General features: G+C 44.4%; 1 protein-coding gene across 1 annotated transcript in view; it reads left to right on the top strand.

Moving 5' to 3' along the window:
- PCNT (pericentrin) overlaps positions 1–23,375 on the top strand; it is an 88,064-nt gene that overhangs the window by 57,771 nt on the left and 6,918 nt on the right. The window contains exons 33-47 of the mRNA XM_034065772.1: positions 1,092–1,244; positions 1,750–1,920; positions 2,153–3,274; positions 4,631–5,149; positions 5,974–6,076; positions 6,504–6,658; positions 9,526–9,723; positions 10,843–11,016; positions 12,050–12,245; positions 13,178–13,391; positions 13,943–14,093; positions 15,939–16,655; positions 17,357–17,631; positions 18,340–18,442; positions 21,412–21,576. Coding sequence (XP_033921663.1) covers positions 1,092–1,244; positions 1,750–1,920; positions 2,153–3,274; positions 4,631–5,149; positions 5,974–6,076; positions 6,504–6,658; positions 9,526–9,723; positions 10,843–11,016; positions 12,050–12,245; positions 13,178–13,391; positions 13,943–14,093; positions 15,939–16,655; positions 17,357–17,631; positions 18,340–18,442; positions 21,412–21,576 — 4,416 coding nt within the window. The remainder of the gene's footprint in view (positions 1–1,091; positions 1,245–1,749; positions 1,921–2,152; positions 3,275–4,630; positions 5,150–5,973; positions 6,077–6,503; positions 6,659–9,525; positions 9,724–10,842; positions 11,017–12,049; positions 12,246–13,177; positions 13,392–13,942; positions 14,094–15,938; positions 16,656–17,356; positions 17,632–18,339; positions 18,443–21,411; positions 21,577–23,375) is intronic.

The following is a 23,375-nucleotide window of genomic DNA, read 5'->3' as shown; positions in this document are numbered from 1 at the left end:
GTCAATATTTGTTGTAAACTGATTTTCCTGTCCTTTCAAAGTTGAGGTGGAAGAGAAAGTAGATAAATTTGGGTTGACATTGATGCTGAGTCATAATCCCTTTAAGAACAGAAGGGGCAAGTGCCCATAATAGTGTCATCTGTTTTGTGAGCCAGAAAAAGTTAGTGATGTTCCTGTTGTAGGCTGAAACACAGTGTAACTGGTCACATTCTTCAGAAATTCGACTGGATTTACATGCACAGATACATACACCCACCACTGTGTTTGTGGTATTTTGTAGTTATTATTGTATCTGTAATACACTGTTTGTGTACAGCCCAGTTTAGAATGTGCAAAGAGCAGAAACATGGCTCATTCTCTAGTTATTTGTATACTATTGTTTCAAGGGCAGTAAGGTAATAAGAACTAATTTCTTATGAGTGCAAGTTCTGTGTCTCTTATGAAATCTGACTTCAAGAGCCACTAAGCCTTTTCCCTTCTCAAAGGAATAGAACTCTTACCCATGAAGGCAAGAGATGATGAAACCTGTGGGTGGCAAGATCACAGTGTTTCCAAATAGCTCTCAAGCTTTCAGACAGCTCAAGGAGTGAAATGTGTACTTACTGACTCCTTGTACAGGTTGGAGGAGTCAATGCTCAGAACTGTTTTGATTGCTGTGTTACTGGGATTAGCACTACAGTATTAATTTCTATCCTCTAGAAGGAGGAGAATGATGATTATGTTAACTGCTTATGATTACATTAGACATCACATGCTAACAATGTCTCCTGCTATGTCAGCTTACATCAGTCTAGCTTTGATTGTTCAGAACACACAGTAACAAATCTTTTATGAGCAGGTAGGTTTTTTCAAGAGGAAAAGGAAACCCACCTTTGCAGCACTGTGATTTTGCAGCTGAGGAGCTGGAACATCAGCTTCTCACTTTCTTTTTATGTCTCAAGTATTCTATTCATGCACATTGATTAGAAAGAGTTTAGACCTTAGAATTTCCTGAAGATACTTGTTCTCAGTAAATGAGGTGGTGAATGAAGTTTTCTCTTTTCTGCTTAGAACTTCATTGAAACAACTAGGCATTTTCTTCTTTCTTTCAGATTGCAAGCTTGTTAGACCAACTAGAACAATATAAAGAGAATTTGATCAGTAAAAACGAGGAGATAATGCAGCTGAACTTGCAGTTAGAGATGCAAGAAAAGCTTAGCACTTCCAGCATCAGCCAACTTCAGTCAGAGAATGCACACTTGAAGGTAGGTTTCCTTAGCTGTAGTGTCCATCAGCTCAAACTTCAGAGCCTGCTTTCTTGAGTGCTGTGGTCTTCATCTTGTGGTGTTATAAACAGATACTTCGTTTGCTTCCCTTGTCAAGGGAATATTGCATTACTGTTACAAGGCTAATGTTGGATATTGTAGAACACCCCCACGATGCTCTGGATTCATGCTTATGGCATTGTCTTCTACAGTCATTTGATGTAATTAAAAACACTTAGCATTTTTCTGGCCCTGACAAGTTAGAAAATTGGGTGGTTGTCAGTCTGGCAACTGGAGTGTTCCTCTCTTACCTTAGCAGTTGAGAAAGACTGTGGCAATCTAATCCAATAGTACAAATCCAACCAAAGTGGCTGTAGGTGTGTTCTTGAGTTCTTTAACCTTATAGTAAGGGATTGTTTAAATAAAGCCATTAGTTCTGTTCTGCTGTTAGGCTGGCAGAGAAAGCAAATCCTTTCTAATGAGATTGCTGTGCTTCTCTGATCAGGAGGATCTAACAAAACTTCACGTGAAGCAAAATCAGGATCTGGGTATTAGTGAGTCCTCAACTTTGTCATTCCCACAAGCACTACTCGAAGAAAAGAATCAAGAAATCGATCACTTGAATGAACAAATGAGGAGGCTGCAGCACGAGCTGGAGAGTACTCTGGAGGATAAAGTGAAAGTACTTACCCTATGTTCATTGTTTGATTTTTTGGGGGGGGAAGAAAGACTCTTACTGTAAATTAAATCTGTTCTGAGTAGCTACCAGCTAAGTGTGCAGTTCTTCCTGCTCTTAAATGTCTGACTTCATGCCTGTGTGACTCAGGAGGAAAATGGCATTTGAAGTCTATGTGCAGTAGTCATTCTGCCTACATGCAGTAATATTCTGACTTTATCCTTCTGCTCAGGTTGTGGAAGACCAAAAAGGTGAAATCGAAGAACTCAGATCAGTTGTCGAGCACCTTCGCAGTGACCAGGAAAGGCTGCGTAAGGACAAAGAAGAAGAGGTAGAGCAACTCCATGGAGTAATTGAGAAGCTTCAAAAAGAGCTGGCACAACTTGGACCAGTCTGTCATGAAGTTAGTGACAGCCAAGATGATCTCTATCAACTTGCATTGGGAAAGCCAGTGGAAAACCTTCAGAATGAGTTGAAGAAGGGACTATTGGACTGGCAGGGTGATATTGATCCAAACAGAAGAAACGTATTGCTACTCTCCAAAGTGAGAGAACTTCAGGAGGAGGCAGAGCTTATCTCAGCTGCCAGAGAAGCTCTGCAGCACCAACTGGAAGAGAAGGAATCCCAGTTCAAACTGGAAGTGGAAGTTCTGGAGAAAAGATGCCAGGAATTACGGGAGTCATCAGAGCAGCACGTTGCAGAGCTGACCTCCCTGAGAGCACAGTACAATGCGCTTCAGGAAGAGCACAGCCTTTTCCAAACCCGTTTTTCTCAGAGAGAGGCTGAAGCCAGGGCGACTTCTTCTCGCCTTCAAGAACTTGATGATATCGTGAGAGAAAGGGAAGTAAGTATTCTAGAGAAGAACAGGCAGATGGAGAGGATGGCAGAGCAACGAGAAGCTGACACAGCCGAGTTGCAATACTTAACAGAAAAGGCAGCAGAGCTTCAAACCGAGCTCGAAAAGAGAGATGCATGTCAGGCTCAAGATGTTTATAGTCTTAAATTAGAAGTTTCTAGACTTGATTCCCAGGTGCAAGCACTGAATCAGAAAGAAGTAGTTTATCAGAGAGAAATCAGTGAGCTGCAAGGTAGCACTGCAAAACTGAAAGATCAAATCAAGGCCTATGTGAAAGAGCTTGAAGCCTTACAACTGGAAAGAAGTGAGCTGATTTCACAGTTGGGGTTGTACAAGCCAAGGAAGCAACATGATCAGGAGGAGACTCGCCTTCACAAGGCTGTCTGTGAGAGAGAAAGAAAAGGCATAGCCCTCGAAAGAGGAACGGAGGAATTGGAAGAACTAGAGGCAAATGGTGATCAGCCACTTGCAGCACTGGCTTCCCCCACTGATAAACAGGTATGTGATTTGGTTTTAATAGTACTATCTTTTTTTAAACACAAAGCCCTTTAGTTTCTCCTTTTCAGTGCTGTAAGAAAGGGTGAAGATGAATACTGTGGCATAAAAGTGTCTCTGGTGACTCAGTTGAAGGGTCTGTTCATAGTTTCTCCAGCAGTGGCTAGAGGTAGATGCCTGGAAGAACTAAGAACAGGCCAAGCCTACATGGAAACCTAATGCAGTCAGTTTTTCTGAGCTGGGTATAGTTTGGGGCATGGATTCTAAGGTATGTATTGGGTGGTGGCAGTGTGAGAGCTGCAGGGTGGCCTCTCTTAGAAAAGGCCGGTGTTGCTCCATGCTGGGCAGAGCTGGTTCCACCACAGGCCATAGCTGAGCCCATCAGCCACATGTGTGGCACTGCTGCAAAAACATATTTAGGAAATCCTGGGTGAGATGCTGCATAGTCAGTGAGGAGTGAGGAAAAGGAGTGTGGGAAACAGCCTCTTGAAGAGACCGTGCTAGTGCAGATGGCCACACTGCAGGGCAGGAGGTAGAGGAGTTCAGAGTGAGAGTCCTTGTAGCAAAGTAGGCAGGGATGTCTCTGCAGATTGAAGGTGGAAGTCTAGCCTTGGTCTGGTCAGTAACTATGCTCACACTATAGGAAAGAGGATGGAAAGGTTCTGGGCCCATTCAGATACTCAAACCTTCAGGCTGGAAAACAGCCAGTTATGTGCAAGGATCACATGAAGTAGGGAAGTGTTCAAGGCCAGGTTGGACAGAGCCTTGGGTGCCATGGTCTAGTGTGAGGTGTCCCTGCCTGTGGCAGGGGGGTCAGAACTGGATGATCTTAAGGTCTTTTCCAACCTAAACCAGTCTGGGATTCTATGTTTTCCTTCTTTGCAGTGACTAGAAGTAGATGGTCAACAGTTTCTCCTGCATTGAAATGGCAGGCATAGGAATCATCTGTAGACTTCTTAGCCATTTTTTCCTGGTGCCCTGGGTCAGGAATTAAGCCTTAGGATAGTTAGGTGTATTTGTCCAGTTAGTAAAGAAATGGGTTTTGATGTCTGTTTGAATGTAGGGCGATTGTCTGCACTGCTAAGGACTAATACCCTTTCTTTCCTGCTTGATTCAAAAGTCAGCTCTGCAGGAAGACATTGGCTTGTTGTACAGTTGTGGGGTTTTTTCTCTGTTATTGATGATGTGCTTGTTAAAAAGCCTGCTTAGCTGGCCTATAAAATATACTAAAGCATCTGATAATTTTTACGTAATAATAGATATAACAACTAAATTAGAAAAGATTTTTTGAAGCTAATGTTCAGTTTTTAAAATAGCGTTTAAATTGTCTTGCACTATTAATTTGTTATTTCACTGTAGGACAAAGATGAAGCTGTGCTTGACTCGAAGGCTCACAATCTAAATCCAAAAGCTCCGATAAAGCAATCACAAGAAAAGACCTTGCTTCAGGAATCAGATGCGATCAACGACTCTGAAGAGAAGCAAGATCTGAAAAAGCATAGCCAGCAGATGTTGGAAAGTCATCAAACTCCTGATGCTCCAAAGCACAACTTGAACATAGGCAAAATCCATTTGACAGATTTCCAGGACTTCAGTGCAGGTATGGCTTCATGGGGGTCACCGGAGATTATGAGAAAGCAAGACATGAGCATGGAAGTTCAACCAGTGCTGACACCCTTTTCGGAAGTGGAAAGCACAGACCTTGAGATGATGCACACCAGGTCATCCATACAGGAAGATAATTCGGGATTGCTGGGATATCCTGTGTATGAAAACAGCAGTGACGAAGCAGCAGTGGGAGTAGACAGAAAATCTCCTGCTTTCTCTGAAAGTACCTACTCTGTTGATGATGACCAAGATATGGAGAAGAAGATTTTGGTAAGTGGTATTGCATGTCTGATTTAATTCTAACTAAACAAGGCTCCTCAGCACAGTCCCCTCGGATCATTGTTGCTCCATTGGCTCAAGTAGTAGAGCCTTACACAGCAAGAGAGGTGTGTAAGGTTCTGGCATGTATTAAAACACTATTTACCACTGCTTCTGATAATCCTAAAATCGAGCTGTTTACAGCTGGCTTTGTGTCCTGTGTGTCTGCACACTGCTGATGTGGTGTCAGTAAAAATCTGGGTATTACTCTTATGCTCTCAAAAGACTCTTCAAATCCAGGTACTTTTGCAGTGACACAAGCAGGAAGTGAATGATAAATTTGGTGATAATGCTTCATGTGCAAGTAATTGAGTTAAAACATGTAGAAGTGTTTTGCTCCCACAGTACCCAATTTACCATCAAAGTTCTCCACTCGCAGCTGTCATTGAGTGTTAGCAGAGACTGAGTCAAAAGTGAAGAATATAGGTTTTCTTTTTAGTGGCACTATTTTGTATATTGGGCCTATATCATTTCACAGGAAGATAAAGTCTGTACTGCAGAAAATGAATCTTCAGTTGTAGATTGTCTTGCCTTGCTTTTGAAAGGCAATTAATGATAAATACATGTCCCTTTCTTAACAGACTATTGAAAGGGAGATAAAAATGTGATGGAATGCCTTCCAGTGTTGCATTCACTGTGGGATTTGCCATCTCCAACAGTAGAGATGCAGGCATTTGCTAAACTCTGCACTAGTAACAAAGCTGCTATAAAATGCAGCAAACTCTACAGCTGGATCCTGAAAACTAAACTCATATGTGAAATTTCTTTCCAAGCAGATGAGAGAAGCTGATAATCTAACTTTAACCCCTTCGGATTTACAAGATGATGTCAGATCAAGAGCATCTGCTGTAGATGAGATGAGTGATGCATATGGCAGCAGTAAGTTGAACTTTGGAGCTTCCTTTCCCCTTCAACTTCATTATAAAGATGTTACAACATTTCCTCTTTCTTCCATTTTCTTTTACTGTAGGTCTTTTGTTTGCAAGCTGTGCCTTTGTCAGGTGGATCTTTGTTTAGGGACACTTGTATATTTGTGCCAGGGGAAGTCTGCTTTTACCTTTTCAACTTTACATACTGAAAAGGAGGCATGGGGGTTTTAGGGAGACCTGACTTAACTATGATGCTCTCTTTGCTGCTAAAGGCAACTTACAACCTTTTTACTTGTAGTTAGTGGAGATCTCACCCAATAACTTCAGCTGCCCCTGCATTCAAAGTAGCAGAAGAAACCATGGCTATTTTGCAAATGGTTATGCTGGTTTCAAGTGCTTTAATTGTAATGTTTTTGGGGGACTGTCTCTTTCTTCAGATACCAGCTCGAATTTTGCAGCTAAACTAAAGCAGGAGCTACAGACATCAGAGCACCTGGATGCCAGTTTCATGGCTTATCTGCAGTACCGTGGAATGTTTCCAGATTTTATGGAATCAGTGAGAGAAAAGGAAATACTTTCACCACAGCTGAAGGTAATACGTGGTTAATAGAAGCAATTTGAAACTGAAACAGCAGAAATGAAATGCTAGTATGGAATAGTTAGCTGTGACCTTTACACTGGAAACTGTTCTGTAATGGTTTGAAATTGAAGCTGGTGATGGTTCTTGAGTCATTATTTCATCTCTCATGTGACAAATTTCCTGACATTTGTCTTGCTTGTACTTGCTAGAATTGAAGATTCTGCTAGGACAGCACTAGTGGTGTTCCAGAATGTGACAGTACAAGGACTAATTGATCTGATTTATGGCTTTATCTTGGAGGCATTACAGAAAGCTGTTTCCCAAGCAAGCGTAGCTAGCTGACATCATGCTCCCCTGCCTATTCTTGTCATTCTGATATGATGGAGAGCTGTGGGAACACCACTACAAAGGTGTGGAGGGATCTTTCAGAGTCAGTTCAGGGAGTATGATGAATATGCAGAAGACTGAGCAGTGATTACTTTAGTTTGTATATGCCTGGGCCTCTTTGCTTTGATGTTGTAGCTGAACAAGCTCTCAGCCATTAGAGGAATCCCAGCTTGTGAAGGGGAGAAATTAAGTGCTCCAAATCATGTCATCTGTGAGGCTGGTGAGAGGTATGTGGGTAAGTACAGCAGGCTACAGGGAGCTCTTAAATAGAAAGAAACCAGAAGAAATACACTTCCTAGAAGATTCCTGCAGTTTATACAGCAAAATGGAGGAAGATCTGTGCAGTGAAGTGAGGCTGTAAAAGGGGAAGGTAAGTCTGGATTCAGACTTACAGTGGCTGACACAAGTAACTCAAGATGAAGGAGACTGGACCTTTATCTTGGCTTGAGGCAGAAGGAAGAACCTTCCCCCATCCTCTGAAGTGTCCCTTCAAAACAGGCATGATGCTCTGGCACTGGAGAATGAAAAGCACATTGAGTAAGTGACATGATGAAGGAAGCCATCAATGCAAAGGTGATGCAACCACCTACTCGCATTAGAAGCAGTGCTTGTAAACTAGAGACTTGTCAAGTATTAGTAATTGAAGATTCTTTACTGAGGGGCACTGAAGCATCAGCATTTGCCATCCAGACAATTCCTCTAGAGATGTTTGCTGCTTACAGGAGCTTGAATTTGTGGCATCACTGAGAGACTGCCAAGCCTAGTGAACCCTGCAGATAACCATCTGCTCTTACTGTTCCACGTAGGAGCAGTAATACCATAGCTATATACAATAACAATACTGTAACAAGGCAATTTGGAACCATCAAAACTGACTCTATGTCCCTCAGATGAGTGTTAAAAGGATTGGGAGCACAGATGGTATTCTCCTCTATCCTTCCAGTCAGGGGAAGGTGTCCAGGATGGAGAACACAAACAGGAAAATACCTAGCTGTGTAGCTAGCATAACCTATACTTAAGGTTTTGATTTCTGTGATCGTGGAGAGGTCTGCTGGGAGCAGATGGGATTCATCTGACCAAGTAGGACAAGAGTGTCTTCACCAATAAGCTGGCCAAACCTATAAGGAGAGCTTTACGTTAGACTTAGCAAAAGAAAGGGGTAGAGTTTTGAGCAACAGAGAAAAACCAGGAGCAGCTGATGTATTAGAAACAACAGGGAAACACCTATGAAATGTCTCAGAGGACACTGGAACAGGTTGCCCATCGAAGCTGTGGACAAAGTTTTAAGCAATCTGGTCTAATGAAAGATACCCCCATGTGGCAGGGGTCGGACTAGATGATCTTTAAAGGTCCCTTCCGACCCAAAGCATTCTGTATCTAGACCCTGTATCTAAAAAGTAGTAGTTCTCAAGATCATAGTTTCATAGATTTCATAGAAGAGGTGAATTTTATTCTATCTTAGGAAACAGTTTCTTCTGTGGATTGTCAATCTGATCTTTACTGGCTGTAAGATCTGAATGCAAATTCCACTACTGAATGTTTAGTTGGAACAACTCCTGTTGTTCATGTTTACTAAGGTTTTCATCATTTAGCTTTGGTTCTTGAAGTGAACACTGTTCTGATTCAAGTGCCAGGAAAGGAACTCAAGTTAGTTCAGAAGTTAAGTTATTCAACAAGTGCAAAGAATCTCAAGAGTTAAAGAGAAGTACTCTGTGTTGTTGCTGTTAGAGTGAGTGGCAACGAGGAACAGCTCCACATCAGGCTGGGATGTTTCAGATGAGATGTGTGTAGAAAAGGACTTAAATCTCCAGTGACCTTCCTTGGAAAGAGACCAGGAAACATCTGCACATGATGTAATAGTTTGTGAACAGGGAATTTATTGAAGAGATTATTTTTCCTGACAGTGGCAGAGGAAACAATTTCCACTCTGTAACTTATTAGGACTGATTATTTTGGGAGATGTTATTTATGCATAAGCTGCTAAATTCAGCCAAAGTTGTCTAAATACATAATTCATTTTTCTGGCATCGCTGGGGTTTAGTTACCTGGCTTCAGACTTGATAGAATTTGATTTATTCCCAGGAAAGTTAGCTAAAGAGTGCAGAAACAACAGAGGTAAAGCACAATCCTTTGCCTTAATTGCACATAAGCATGTGGATGTGCACAGCGATAAGATACTCTGGCTGAGGCTCCCATATGTACTTTAACGTTGTGAATATCCTGTTTAACAGTACAGTGGCCACTGTACTCTTAAATACTGCCCTTAGTTGTGGGGAGATAAAAATTCTCTGGTAACATGGCTCACTGCATGTGTGTTACTGGTTTATTCAGTGTACCAAGTAGCAGAGCAAACCTGCGTGCTTGTATCTGTATCACAGATACCAGGAGGAACAGCAACCTTATTTTTCTTGTCTAGTGTTCTCTCACCTTGCTCATATGCTACCAGGATGCTGATGCCTTTCTCCTAGCATCATGTCTTTTTCTCTTCTCAGACTGTGCTGAAGATGGTGTATGAGGAGAGCCGCAAGATCCTGGCTTTGTCAGAATGCCCCATTGATTTCAGGGAGCTGAAAAATGTCCATCAGACCCGAGTGGCAATGGAGGGATGCCAGAAGGAGGGCTTGGCCCTGCTGGATGCTATACAGTCACTGAAAGATTACCTTGGCAAGGTGGCAGATAAAGGAGACAAGGTATGACACTAAAAGCATCCATTAAAGCAAGGCTATGAGGAAAGGCTGGAGGAGCTGGGCCTGTTCAGCACAGAGAAGAGCAGGCTCAGGAGGTGCCTGATCGATGTATAAGTGGAGCTCCTGGAGTGAGTCCAGAGGAGGCCATGGAGCTGCTGCGAGGGCTGGAGCAGCTCTGCTCTGGAGCCAGGCTGAGAGAGCTGGGCTGGGGCAGCCTGGACAAGAGAAGGCTCCTGAAGGGGAGACCTGAGAGCAGCTCCAGTGCCTAAAGGGGCTGCAGGAAAGCTGGAGAGGGGCTTGGGACAAGGGATGTAGGGACAGGCCAAGGGGAATGGCTTGAACCTGCCAGAACAGGGGAGACTGAGCTGAGCTCTTAGGCAGAAGCTGTTCCCTGTGAGGGTGCTGAGGCGCTGGCACAGGGTGCCCAGAGAAGCTGTGGCTGCCCCATCCCTGGCAGTGCTCAAGGCCAGGTTGGACACAGGGGCTTGGAGCAGCTGCTCCAGTGGAAGGGGTCCCTGCCTGTGGCAGGGGTTGGAGCTGGATGAGCTTTAATGTCCCTTCCAACACAAACCAGGCTGTGATAAGTATGTGAAGGGAGGGAGTCCAGAACATGGAGCCAGACTCTTCTTGGTGATGCCAGGCAATAGGACAAGAGGCATAAAACTAAAACACAGGCTGTTCAACTGAAACATGAGGAAGAACTTCTTTACTCTGAGGGTGACTGAGCATTGAAATGGGTTGCCCAGAGAGATTGTGGAGTCTTCATCCTGGGAGCTACTCAGGAGCAGTCAGGACACAAGCCTGAGTGATGTGCTCTGGGTCATGCTGCATGAGCAGAGAGGAGTAGATGACCTCCAGTGGTCCCTTCCATCCCCAGCCACTCTGTGATTCTGTGAAGGTAACCAGTCTTTTACATCTATAGAAATACATATTGTTATGTAGTTAGTGTGTATGTGTGTTGTATGAGGAGCAAGGGACTCTTTCTGAGGTTGTAACAGTCTTTTTTAAGCACCTTTGGTCTGCTTAAATGAACAGGTTGCTATCCTCTTACACAAGAATGAGCTGAAAGACAGTAGGTTACACATTGAGAGAAATGCCATTTAGAATATATATTTTCAACAGGAATTTTCAGGTATTGCTGCTGACTGGAGAGGAGAACTTCTGCGAGCAGTACAGAGTGTGTTTGAGAAGGAGAGAAATGTGTTGCAAATTGACTTGAAGTCTCACTTCTCTGATCCGGGGGCTGGTGGGGATGGTTCATTAGTGGAAAAACTGGAGTACATCATGAAACAGCAGGTAAGAAAACCTCTTCAAGTGTTATGCTTCTAAAGTCTATCTAGAATTCTATCTGGAGCTCCACAGACCTCTCTTGCACAGAGTAGATATTAAGCGAACTCCAAATGAGGAAATTTTTGCTTCAGCAATTAATCATAGAATCATAGAATAGTTAGGATTAGAAAGGACCTTAACATCATCCAGTTCCAACTCCCCTGCCATGGGCAGGGACACCTCACACTAAACCATGGCACCCAAGGCTTCATCCAACCTGGTCTTGAACACTGCCAGGGATGGAGCATTCACAACCTCCCTGGGCAACCCATTCCAGTGCCTCAGCACCCTCACAGTAAAGAACTTCTTCCTTATATCCAATCTAAACTTCCCCTGTTTCAGTTTGAACCCATCACCCCTTGTCCTATCACTACAGTCCCTAATGAAGAGTCCCTCCCCAGCATCCCTATAGCCCCCTTCAGACACTGGAAGCTGCTCTGAGGTCTCCACGCAGCCTTCTCTTCTCCAGGCTGAACAGCCCCAACTTTCTCAGCCTGTCTCCATACAGGAGATGCTCCAGCCCCTGATCATCCTCGTGGCCTCCTCTGGACTTGTTCCAACAGTTCCATGTCCTTTTTATGCTGAGGACACCAGAACTGCACACAATGCTCCAAGTGAGGTCTCACAACAGCAGAGCAGAGGGGCAGGATCACCTCCTTTGACCTGCTAGTCATGCTTCTCTTGATGCAGCCCAGGATACGGTTGGCTTTCTGGGCTGTGAGTGCACACTGCTGGCTCATGTTCATGTTTAGGTTTTAGGTAATGACCAAATGATTTGTGGTAATAATTATGTATCAACCATCATTAATAACTATTAATCTATTTGGAAGCTAGTAAAGTGGGGGTTTTCTTTGTTATTCACTGTTAACATTTGCATTAATGTGAAGCATGAACTTGGTCATCTGAAGTGCCTTATACTGCAAAGGTGTCTGTAGGGTTCACATTTTTAGGAAATATGGTAATAGCCTTGTGGATTTAATAGGATTTGGTTTGTTTTCAGGAGGAACAGAGGCAGATGGTTGTAGAGCACCTTTTCTCCTCAGACCGGAATAGCTTGCTCTCTGAAATACAGGACCTGCGAGCACAGCTCCGTATGACGCATCTTCAGAACCAAGAGAAGCTACAGCAGTTACAGGAAACCCTTACCAATGCAGAAGAAATTGGGAGCAAACGAGAACATCAGCTTCGGAGGAAAGGTGCTCATCCCCCGAGTCCTTGTTCTCTGGCCTTCTGTGCCAGCTCTTTCCTTTTTTTGCCTGGAAGATGAAAGGCAAAAAAAGATTCTTCTGCAAAGAAGCAGATTATAGAATAGTTTGGGTTGGAAGGGACCTTAAAGCTCATCCAGTTCCAACCCCTGCCACGGGCAGGGACCCCTTCCACTGGAGCAGCTGCTCCAAGCCCCTGTGTCCAACCTGGCCTTGAGCACTGCCAGGGATGGGGCAGCCACAGCTTCTCTGGGCACCCTGTGCCAGCGCCTCAGCACCCTCACAGTAAAGAACTTCCCTGTCTCCAACCTGACCTTCCCTCGTTTCATTTTGAACCCATCACCCCTTGTCCTGTCACTACAGTCCCTGATGAAGAGCCCCTCTCCAGCATCCCTGTAGTCCCCTTCAGACACTGGAAGCTGCTCTGAGGTCTCCACGCAGCTTCTCTTCTCCAGGCTGAACAGCCCCAATGTTCTCAGCCCATCTTCATACAGGAGCTGCTCCAGCCCCTGCTCATCCTTGTGGCATCCTCTGGACTTGCTCCAACAGCTCCATGTCCTTCTTACGCTGTACAATTCTTCAGTTTTACTAATGCACTCAGGTTGCTGTGATTTAGCAGGTGAAGGAATTCTTTGTAATGTCAGTAGTTAAGAAAACTCTGTGAAAAGCAAAGAGAAGCTGTAAAATAACCCAAAGCAACAGAACTGAGGGGGACTCTTAAATAGTGTGTACATGTAGAAACACAAACAAGGACAGTAAAATAATTCCTTTATATATATGTTTGCCAGTAAATGGATGTGTTTGCTTAATGAGGGTTGAAGTCCATTAGCAACAGGTTACTTGCAGTATATCCCAGTAGGTCAGGGTGAGGGATAACATATTGTCACGTTCTCTCTAATACAAATGACATTTCCTTATCCTAGTTGAATTATTAGAATACAAGCTTCAGGAGGAAAAATCGATTGTAAGTGACTTGCAGAGCACTCTGTCTGAGGAGCAGAAGAGAGCCTCTGAAACATGTGATCTCTTGAATCAAGAGAAAGCAGCCCTGAAATCAGAGCTTTCTGAAAGTAAGCAAGAGAATGAAAAGCTGCAGAAAACCCTAGAAGAGCTTCAGAGGGAATTGAACCAGTTACGGTGAGAAACTTATACACTTATTTTACTCATCAGCAGGTCTGAAAGAACTTTATATACTATATACATCCAATGAGGATCCACGACTGGCTTAGCACTTGGAAACATGAGGAGGGAAACGAACCTCTCACTTCTCATGGCTGTGTTAATTTTCCTTTAGTAATGGCCTAGACCCCTGCATCCCTGACGTACCCCACTCCTGCAGCTTTGGCTTAGTCTTTTGGCTGGTACTTCTCTTTGTCTGTCACCTTGTGTATGCTTCCCCACCTTGCACATCCCTGGTGTTTTCCTTTCACAGGACAAGTTTTGCTCTGCCAGTGTAGGTAACTTCTCTTTATTGTTACTAAATAGTGAAATACTAGCTTTGCTTGCAGGAAGGTGAATGTTTTCAGCTGCTAAATAGCTGTGACTTGAAAACAGGCTCTGTAGAATGGGCTTTAGGGAACACATCAGTAGACAGCTCACAACAAGTAACCCAAAATACCTTGCTGGCGTTGTTGGAAGAGGATGTTGTGTTCTGAACACAGACAGAAGTGACGTTTTGAACTTTGCAGGTCTGAGTTGGAGACAAAAGAAAAGGCTTTGACAACCGCACTTGAAGACTTGAAGGCTGAGCATCTGAAGCAAACTGAGCTGCAACATCTGTTTGAGGAACAGCAGCTTCAGCATAAGAAAACAGAGTATGAAAAGACAAAGGCCTTGGAGGTAATGCCCTACATCTCAGTGCCTCGGGTCACCTCCCTTGGTGCATGAAGTTAACTAACATAACTAACAGGTTATTTTGTGGTCTTTTCTTTTCAGGTCAGTTTTGTTTAGTAACTATTATAGAACAAAAACATGCTAGTAAATGTGCATAGGTTTATTTTCTCTTCACAGAATTAACGCTTTCTGTTGCCCTTCCTAACTGCACATACAGAAATAAGCAGAAGTGTTATGGCTTTTTTTCCCTCTCTTTGTATCTTCTTAGTGTTTCCAGAGCCTTAACGCTTTCACGTTTCACCAGTACTGCCCCTTGCTGTGTAGGGAGAGCCAGATACTCCAACTGTGTAACTGCACCCTTGATTGCAGAGCAAATGTGCTACAAGGATGGGATGCGTATGAGAACTGTGATTCTAAAGGAAACGGTCCAGTGGTACATGTGCTTGGCAGAGAGTAACTGGAGCTTTTCCAATATAACTTGGAGGTTAACCAAAGTCTTTTTATTCTCTTTCTTCTAAACTGAACAGAAAATAGAGGAAGAGCTTTCTCTCTGTTACTGGGATAACAGTGACTTGGTTCTTGTAAAAGGCCTACAGTGACTGGAAAAAGAAGTTTTAACATAAGCCTTTTTTTAAGCTTTAAACACCAAACCCCAACTCCAAAACAATCCTAGTTCAATGCCTTAAGTGAGGAAACACAATTCTAACTCCATTCCTTGTAGTCTGGCCTCTCACATCATCTTTCTGATAGGTGTTTAGGTTTGTGAGTGGGTTTTGTTGGGAGTTTTGTTACTACTTACATGGTAGTACATGGCACTAACATCCTCCAGCTTTTAAAAGGAAGCTTATGCAGGGAAGGCAGAGCCCATTTTAGCCAGTGCAAAGAGAAAAGTGCATTGCCCTAAGTATAGCTGTGCAATGGATTCCCAGTTCACATCCCTGCAGTCTTGCATTCCCAAATCATCCCTTCTAGCACTGCTATAAAAAGCTGATGCCACTTGGCATGTAACCTGGCTTTCTACCAGATGAGAGGACAGGTCAGCTCTGACTGTCTGCAAGCACCATGGGACTGCCCCTTCATTGCTGCTTTTCCTTCTGAAGGAAGGCTGATTCCCAAAAGGAATCTCAGGATGGATTATTTGGATCTGTCTGTACTGTGTGCTTTAAGCAGATGGGCTGTAAAATCCAGAGATTTTACAGCTACTTTTACTGCTTAGATTTTTCAGTCTTTTTAAATCAACGTGGGTTATTCCTGCTTCAGATGTAACTTAAGGGGATTGAGTGATTCCTCACTTATTGAAGGTCTTGCTAATTGAAGAGCTATTTTAACATTACATACTTTGTTACTTGGTGTCATGGAATCCCAGCCTGGTTTAGGTTGGAAGGGACCTTAAAGCTCATCCAGCTCCAACCCCTGCCACAGGCAGGGACCCCTTCCACTGGAGCAGCTGCTCCAAGCCCCTGTGTCCAACCTGGCCTTGAGCACTGCCAGGGATGGGGCAGCCACAGCTTCTCTGGGCACCCTGTGCCAGCGCCTCAGCACCCTCACAGGGAACAGCTTCTGCCTAAGAGCTCAGCTCAGTCTCCCCTGTTCTGGCAGGTTCAAGCCATTCCCCTTGGCCTGTCCCTACAGGCCCTTGTCCCAAGCCCCTCTCCAGGTTTTCTGCAGCCCCTTTAGGCACTGGAGCTGCTCTAAGGTCTCCCTATGCTTCCAGCACTTGTAATTAGAAACTTAAACTTGCCATTTTAATACCTGAACTACTTTAGTTCAGTCTTCCTGGATAAAACAGGAGGCCGGAAATCACTGAATGCCAGCCAGCCCCACAGTGTCTGTGCTTCCCCCTTTGAACAGGAGCTGCAGGCTGCCTTGGAGCTGCAGTTGGTGCAGAAGAGCCAGCTGGCTGTGTCCTTGGAGCACGAGCAAACAGTCAGTGATAACCTCCGCAAGGAGCTTCAGATCGAGCACACCCGCTGTGAAGCTCTGCTGGCCCAGGAGCAGGCCAAGCTCTTGGAGCTCCAGAAGGATCTGGATGCTGAGAAAAATCGCTCTTTGGAGCTCCTGAATTCCTTGAATCACGAACGTGTTTTGACAGAGCAGTTGAGCGCGAGAGTGAAGGAAGGTGCTTCTTGTCAGTACAGGGAGTCACTGCTGGAGCAGGCCTTTGTTCGAGAGCTCCAAGGCCAGCTGGAAGAAGAAAGGTCCCGAAGCATGGAGCTAGCTGCTATCATTGAGAAGATGCACCAGAAGGCCATTCGTTCCAAAAGGCAGCTGGAGGCTGAGGTACAGATGTGCTGTGAAGAAACCCAGAAGGAGAGAGAAGTCAATGACAAGCTACGAGCTATGCTGGAGTCTCTCCAGGCTCAAAAGCAGGAGGTAATCCGGTCCTTAGAGGCCCAGAAGGAGAGGGAGGCAAAGCTGAAAGCTGACTGGGAACAACTGCAGTTGCTCTACAAGGCCATGAAAGAGCAAGATAAAAACAAGAAAGAGGAGAGAGACAGAGAGAGGAGACAGCAGCAACACACAGAGGTAGAGAAGCAGAAGAACTGGAAGAGAGATCAAGAGAGACTGGTGAGAAAGCTCTGCAAGCTTTGCCTTACACTGAAATAGCCACAAACTGGGATTTAACCCTGTGGGTGGTGTTGTTTAATGGAAATGTTTCCTTCCCTTGAAACAAAGCTTTCTGAAAAACACATTAGATGAGAAATGCAGAAAAAGAGCTCAAATACAGCTGTTTTCACAGGGTTGTGTCTGGGTTTGCTGTTGACAGAAGCTGATCTTTACATCTTAGCTATGCTGGGAATTGACAGTTAACAGATGAAGGATATGGCTTAAACACAGAATGGAACTGAATTAGGTTTCATGTCATTACCCTTATTTTGAGCTAGGCTCCTAATTATGGTTTGCAGCAGTCTGCATTTTGCCCTTCTTGTTTCTCAACTCTTTGGCTTTCGTGAGGGGAGGAGGGAAGGTTTGCAGGCTCTCTGGAGCCTTCTCAGTCACCACGTCTGAAAACAGAGGGAGAAAATACCCATTCCAGAGTCATTGAATGGCTTCCTGGTGGCCCTTCCCTTAAGAGTGGTCTGTGAGTTAAGGAACACTGGGATGGATATGCTGGATACAGATAGTTAGGTGGGATGCTTTTACTTGCCGTCTGTGTGTGCGTATATCAAAACAAAACCAAAACCCACTCATATGCATATATATATATATGGGCATATGCATGTGTATGTATATGATGCAATTGCCTACTCTTTATTCTGTTCTAACAGCAGAACTTGGAACAGCAACACCAGAGGGATGAACAAAGAATTAAGGACCTGCAGGGAACAGTGGCACTATTAGAAGAACGCAGTCTCCTGTCACCCAGCCGTCAGCAGGAGCTGTCATGTACCTCCAGGAAAGATCGAAACGTGAAACAGGCCATGGCAAAAGAAACTGAGAAACCACATTTGCAACAGCAGCAGCAACAGCTAGAGAAGATAAGGCAGCAGCTGCTTTCTGTAGCTGTGCACCTGAACGAGTTCATAGATAAAACTGTGGATAAGTGAGTAGTCCATAACATAGTCATTTGCTTTCCACTTTGCTGATGAACTTGTGTGGGTCGTGGCTGAGAACCCCATGCTGAAGGCAGCGAGCAGTGTTTCTGCTTCCAAGACTCAGCCTTGTCTGAGCCCATGCTTTTGTGGTGGTAGCAGACTGGTTATTGCCATCCACTGCAGCCATTCCCCTTAGAATCTTGTGTCTGAACTAGATCTTTGAAGCAACCCTGCTAACACCTAACTCCCTACGGGAAAGATTTGGTTGGTAGTTTGGCAGCTGCAGCAGTGTGCTTAGAGAGCAATCAAAACAGCAGGCTCATCAACACATCTGCATGGGTAGAATGGGAAACTCCATTGAGCATGGCAGGGGAAGGCAAAGGGTCAGGAATGAATGGCCAAGTAGCATTTAATTTCTTATTTCTTTGGCAGCAGAGTAAGGTACTGGTGGTGTTTTGCTGCAGCCTGAATTTGCATGGTGGAATTTCAGACTGGTGTAAAGTGCAGGCTTCTGAACAAAGCCTGTGCAGAAATGCTGCTCTTAAAAATTGACAGAACTGGCTCATTTCTGTGTGCATTCATAGTAGTTTGTGTGATGAAGAGTGCATAAACACAGCCCCGAAACTTTGAGGGCAGCCAGTGGGGAGGAGGAATCAAATGTACTTTCACATTACTACAGATCACTCTGATACTGAAAAAGTGTTTCTGTTTGACAGAACCATCAATGATTGGCCTGTATCAAGTGATGAAGCTGTAGCCTCTTTACTGCAGACATTAAAGGAACTAAAATCAGATTTATTATCTCCTCCTGCATCTCAGGTAAGGAAAACAGCATCTATATGTCGATCATCAGGAAGTTGTTCTGTACTCTTTGGATTGCAGCGTACATGTCAGTTGATTGATTGACTTCCTTCCCTTTCTTTTTCAGTAAAACATCCTGACAAAACTCATTTTTTGCCTTGGGGGTGGGAAAAAACATGTCCTCATGTTGTCACTGTATGAACATATTTTAGTACCAGCCTCTCTCTTTTGTTATGCTGCAAAGCTTGCTTCTAATGGTGTTTTGCTTCCTAGATACACAGTAATATATCCAGGGGTATCAATCCTTGGGATATGTGTCTGCTGCTTCTGGATGCATCCAGAGACAGTTGGTTTTCAGTGAACTGTCAGCTCGTTTTCAGGAAGCCCAGGAGTGGTTTGTCATCTCAGGAGGGCTGTTCTGACTGATGTCTGCAGTATTGCAAATGCTTTATGCAAGTCTAAGGGTTGTCAAAGACTGAGTCCTGATCTACTGATATGAAATACACTCTAAAAACTTCACTATTTTAAATTCCATCTTATCCACCAGATGACTTTGCCCTATCATTTATATCTTTCCCTCATAACAGAGATCTTCAATCACATTTCAGCCAAAATTGGGGGATTTAGGGGTACTTAACGGTCCTGGCTCTTGTTTGCTTCTGCCTCTATTGCTTCACCTGCTGGATAGCAGATCCCCAGAATCACACCTTTGGGAAATAGTTCTGTCTGTCTCTGGTACAGGAAGAGGCTTTCGTAACCCGTGTGGTTGTCACGTACTCCATAACACAAGATGTATCAGAAGCTGCTTTGGCAGGGTGCAAGCTCTGCCTGTGTCTTAAATGCTTACAAAACACAATAAATACTTCCCTTATGTCACCTGTGCAGCCATTTAGGTGGTTGCCAAATGGATCATCTCCAGCCTTGAGGAGAGGGATGTGACCTCTTCCCTGGGGGGTGTCCATGGAGTTATTTTGGTTACGCCTTCCTCTCACAAAGCTTTAGAGTTCTCTGCTGTGGACAGAGTGCTCAGAGAGCCTGTGGAGGGGGAAGGAGACAACCTTATGGCTCTATTTAAATTGGACTTAGCAGAACTTCCTCTAGAGCTGAGCTGGTTTTCTGGCTCAGCTCCCTCTCAGTCATTGCTCTACTGGTAAAGAAAACTAGTTTGGGTTGTTTGTTTTTCCACTGATGCCGTTAGGTCTTCTGCATTACCAACTCTGTTCCAAATGCTTTTCACAACATTTAGGTTTTCCAGGCTCTCATCCCATTAAGCCCAGGAATGCCATGCAGAATAGCAATCCCTTCTCTTGTTGGACCACACTTTGCAATTGGCTCCTAGGGACTATAGCCATGCTAAAATCAAGGGACTCAAGTTTTCCAACTTCTTTTGTTTTGTTTAACAAAAGAAGTTTAGTGAAGCACTCTAAAGATGTCTGCCTTGCAACAGCTTAGACAGCAAAACCCATCTTGGTATCGTTGCTTCTGTGGGCACAAACGTTCCCTTCTCTCTGCCCTCTTTGATTTCTTTTCCAGAATCACCTTTTGCTTCAGTCTCCTCCCTGAATTTCTCTTTCCTTTAACATACTGAACTACATGCTCTGGAGACCAACAGAATATACTGCTATTACCTCCTTGAGCTGTGATAACGTGGGACTATTAGACAGGGAAAGTGGCAAATGCCAAAAGGGAAAACCTGTGCCAAGGTGAATATGGAGTCAACTGGTCAGTCAAAAGCCAACTGGTGCAGTAGAATCAACTGCATAGATGACTCATGTGGAATTCCTTCAGATATTACAAGTATCTGTTACCACCTTCAAACTGAGCTTTTGTAGGTCTGTAGGTCCCTAGGATAGTGGGACCAGGAGCCTCACTGGGATGCTTGCTGAGGAGGCCAGTATAGAGCAGCGTTCCTCCCTTTAAGTATGATACACATGGGGTATTTCCCCCCATGTCTGAACTATATACTTATCTATATGAAGTGTATTTTATACCTGAAGTTTTTATCTCTGCCCTCATTCTCAAAGTGCTCTTCAGTCTCATCTCAGTGTGTGATATGGCACAGCCGCTATGCCGGTGAAGGACATACAAAGGGAAATGCATCCTTCAGGATAAAAAAGGTTCAGTGGAAAAACCTGAAATTGTATAGAACATCTGTGAGTTAGATGATAAGTACAGGACAAGAGTTTAACTTGGACAGAAATCAATGCCTAATTTCAAAATGGTACTGAGGGTAGTGTTAGGTTCTTGAAGCATCATTCAACTCATTTTAAATATGCTGAGAAGTGAAGAGCATTTCATACACTCATGGAATGGTTTGGGTTGGAAGGGGCCTTAAGGCTCATCCAGCTCCAACCCCTGCCACAGGCAGGGACCCCTTCCACTGGAGCAGCTGCTCCAAGCCCCTGTGTCCAACCTGGCCTTGAGCACTGCCAGGGATGGGGCAGCCACAGCTTCTCTGGGCACCTGTGCCAGCGCCTCAGCACCCTCACAGGGAACAGCTTCTGCCTAAGAGCTCAGCTCAGTCTCCCCTGTCCTGGCAGGTTCAAGCCATTCCCCTTGGCCTGTCCCTACATCCCTTGTCCCAAGCCCCTCTCCAGCTTTCCTGCAGCCCCTTTAGGCACTGGAGCTGCTCTCAGGTCTCCCCTTCAGAAGCCTTCTCTGGGCTGAACAAGCCCAGCTCTCAGATTCCAAGCATTGAGAAGACTGCTACTGAAAGGAATAGGATTCCTGTACAGCCGCTCAGAGAGGTCTGTAATGAAGAGATAGCTTGCTTAACAATTGCTTTGATCCTGTGTAAAGAAGGCTGCTTGTGTGCTTCAGCTGCCCATCCTACCATGTAACACCTGAAGGCCACTGCTGGTTTTCAGCCTAGTTATCTTCACAGTTTTGGTCCATCGAGTTAGGTTATTACTCTCTTTGAGAGATTTGCTGTGGGAGTAATATGCAAACCCCATCACAGCTCACTTCCTTTGGGTTTCCTTTTTTAGATCAGATCTACGCATGATGCCAACTCTGTTCAAGAACTGGAAAGAGAATCCTGGCAGCAAGAGAGGCACATTTTGCAGGAAGCTCTCAAACAGGCTGAATCAGAGCTGGCTAAAGCCAGTGCTGGAATTGCAAACAGACCACTGGTGGAAACTTCCAGTCCTAAGGTAAAATTCTCATGCTGGCCAGCAAAGGGGCTGCCTGGAGCTCGGGGAGAGCAGTGCCACAGGCTTTGACATGTCATAGCAGCCTTTGACACATGGCTCGCTCTCACCATCTTGTCTATTGTGCAGCTTTGCTGTGTGAGAACTGTTACCAACTCGGGATCATAAAAACCTCGGGAGAGTTCAGTCCTTGGCAGTACTGTTCTTTAGGCATTGCCTAAGGGATTAATGTCACATGTAGGACAGGTAATTTAGTAATTCTCTTTTATTTCTTTTAACAAAGATGAGAGTAAAACTTCTGCTGCAGAGGAGTCAGGAAATGGACAGCTTGGATTTCTGAAGATATATCTGTCAGATTATGGCATTTAGGTTTCACTTATTTGCTGTAGGCTTCAGCTACTATCTTAAAAGATGAAGAGTTTTACACACTGCATATTAAATTAGGAACACCTTCCCCTATATACCTCATCAGAGAAGTTCCTATGTAGCTTCCTTGGTGTTAGATAGGAACATGCACCCTAAATAACCAAGGTCTGTGGAACCAGTTGCTACTCTTAAAGGAGAGGGAGGTTCAGACTTCTTGTCCAAGCATGAAAATATCCAACATCCATTATTTTTAATCTGCCCTCACCAATCTTAAATACTTTTTATTCCTCTGACACATTTGATCATACTCAAGCCTGATGGGCACCTATCCCAGTGTGTTTTCTGGTTAATATTTAAAGCAGATGTTAATTTTCTTGTTAGAGTTCAATTGGTTTAGAGTTGAAGATATGACTGTGTTGCTTCGAAACCTTCAGGAGAGCTAAGGCAGTCTGACACTCCAAACATGGGGGCTTTTTAGCTACATACAGAATCCTTCCTGCTGCCCTTGTGCCCATGAAATCAGCGATCCATGTGAAGACAGTTTGGTTGTGGTTGGTGTTTTGCACACCAAGCAGTAACCAGGCCTAGCCAGGACTACACAGATATACACAAACTCATTAGACTTGGTACAAGCCTTTATGTGTGGTGTCCACTGCAGGAGTGTCACCCCATAGCATTGCACCAAAATGGGCTGAGTCATGGTGGCTGTGACACAAATACTTGCTCAGAATCACATTTAGAATCACAGAATCATAGAATAGTTACGGTTGGAAAGGACCTTAAGCTCATCCAGTTTCAACCCCCCTGCCATGGGCAGGGACACCTCACACTAAACCATATCACCCAAGGCTCTGTCCAACCTGGCCTTGAACACCGCCAGGGATGGAGCATTCACAGCTTCCTGGGCAACCCATTCCAGTGCCTCAGCACCCTAACAGTAAAGAATTTCTTCCTTATATCCAATATAAACCTCCCCTATTTCAGTTTGAACCCGTTATCCCTTGTCCTGTCACTACAGCTCCTAATGAGTAGTCCCTCTCCAGCATCCCTATAGGCCCCCTTCAGATACTGGAAGCTGCTCTGAGGTCTCCATGCAGCTTCTCTTCTCCAGGCTGAACAGCCCCAACTTTCTCAGCCTGTCTCCATACAGGAGGTGCTCCAGCCCCTGATCATCCTCGTGGCCTCCTCTGGACTTGTTCCAACAGTTCCGTGTCCTTTCTATGTTGAGGACACCAGAACTGCACACAATGCTCCAAGTGAGGTCTCACGAGAGCAGAGTAGAAAGAAACTTGCGCTGCTTCCATGCTTCATAATTATAAGTTATTTTTCTATATTTTGGTAAAGCCACATATGTTTTAGATACCCGTGTTGTGGGGAGATGCTGCTGGAAAAAGCTGCTAACTCTTCCGAGCTTTCTTTAGCTACATCTTAACAGA

Source organism: Melopsittacus undulatus, chromosome 8 (genome assembly GCF_012275295.1).
Source record: "Melopsittacus undulatus isolate bMelUnd1 chromosome 8, bMelUnd1.mat.Z, whole genome shotgun sequence".
Lineage (NCBI taxonomy): Eukaryota > Metazoa > Chordata > Aves > Psittaciformes > Psittaculidae > Melopsittacus > Melopsittacus undulatus.
Note: the sequence above shows the minus strand (reverse complement) of the source record. Positions and strands in the feature narration are given on the sequence as shown.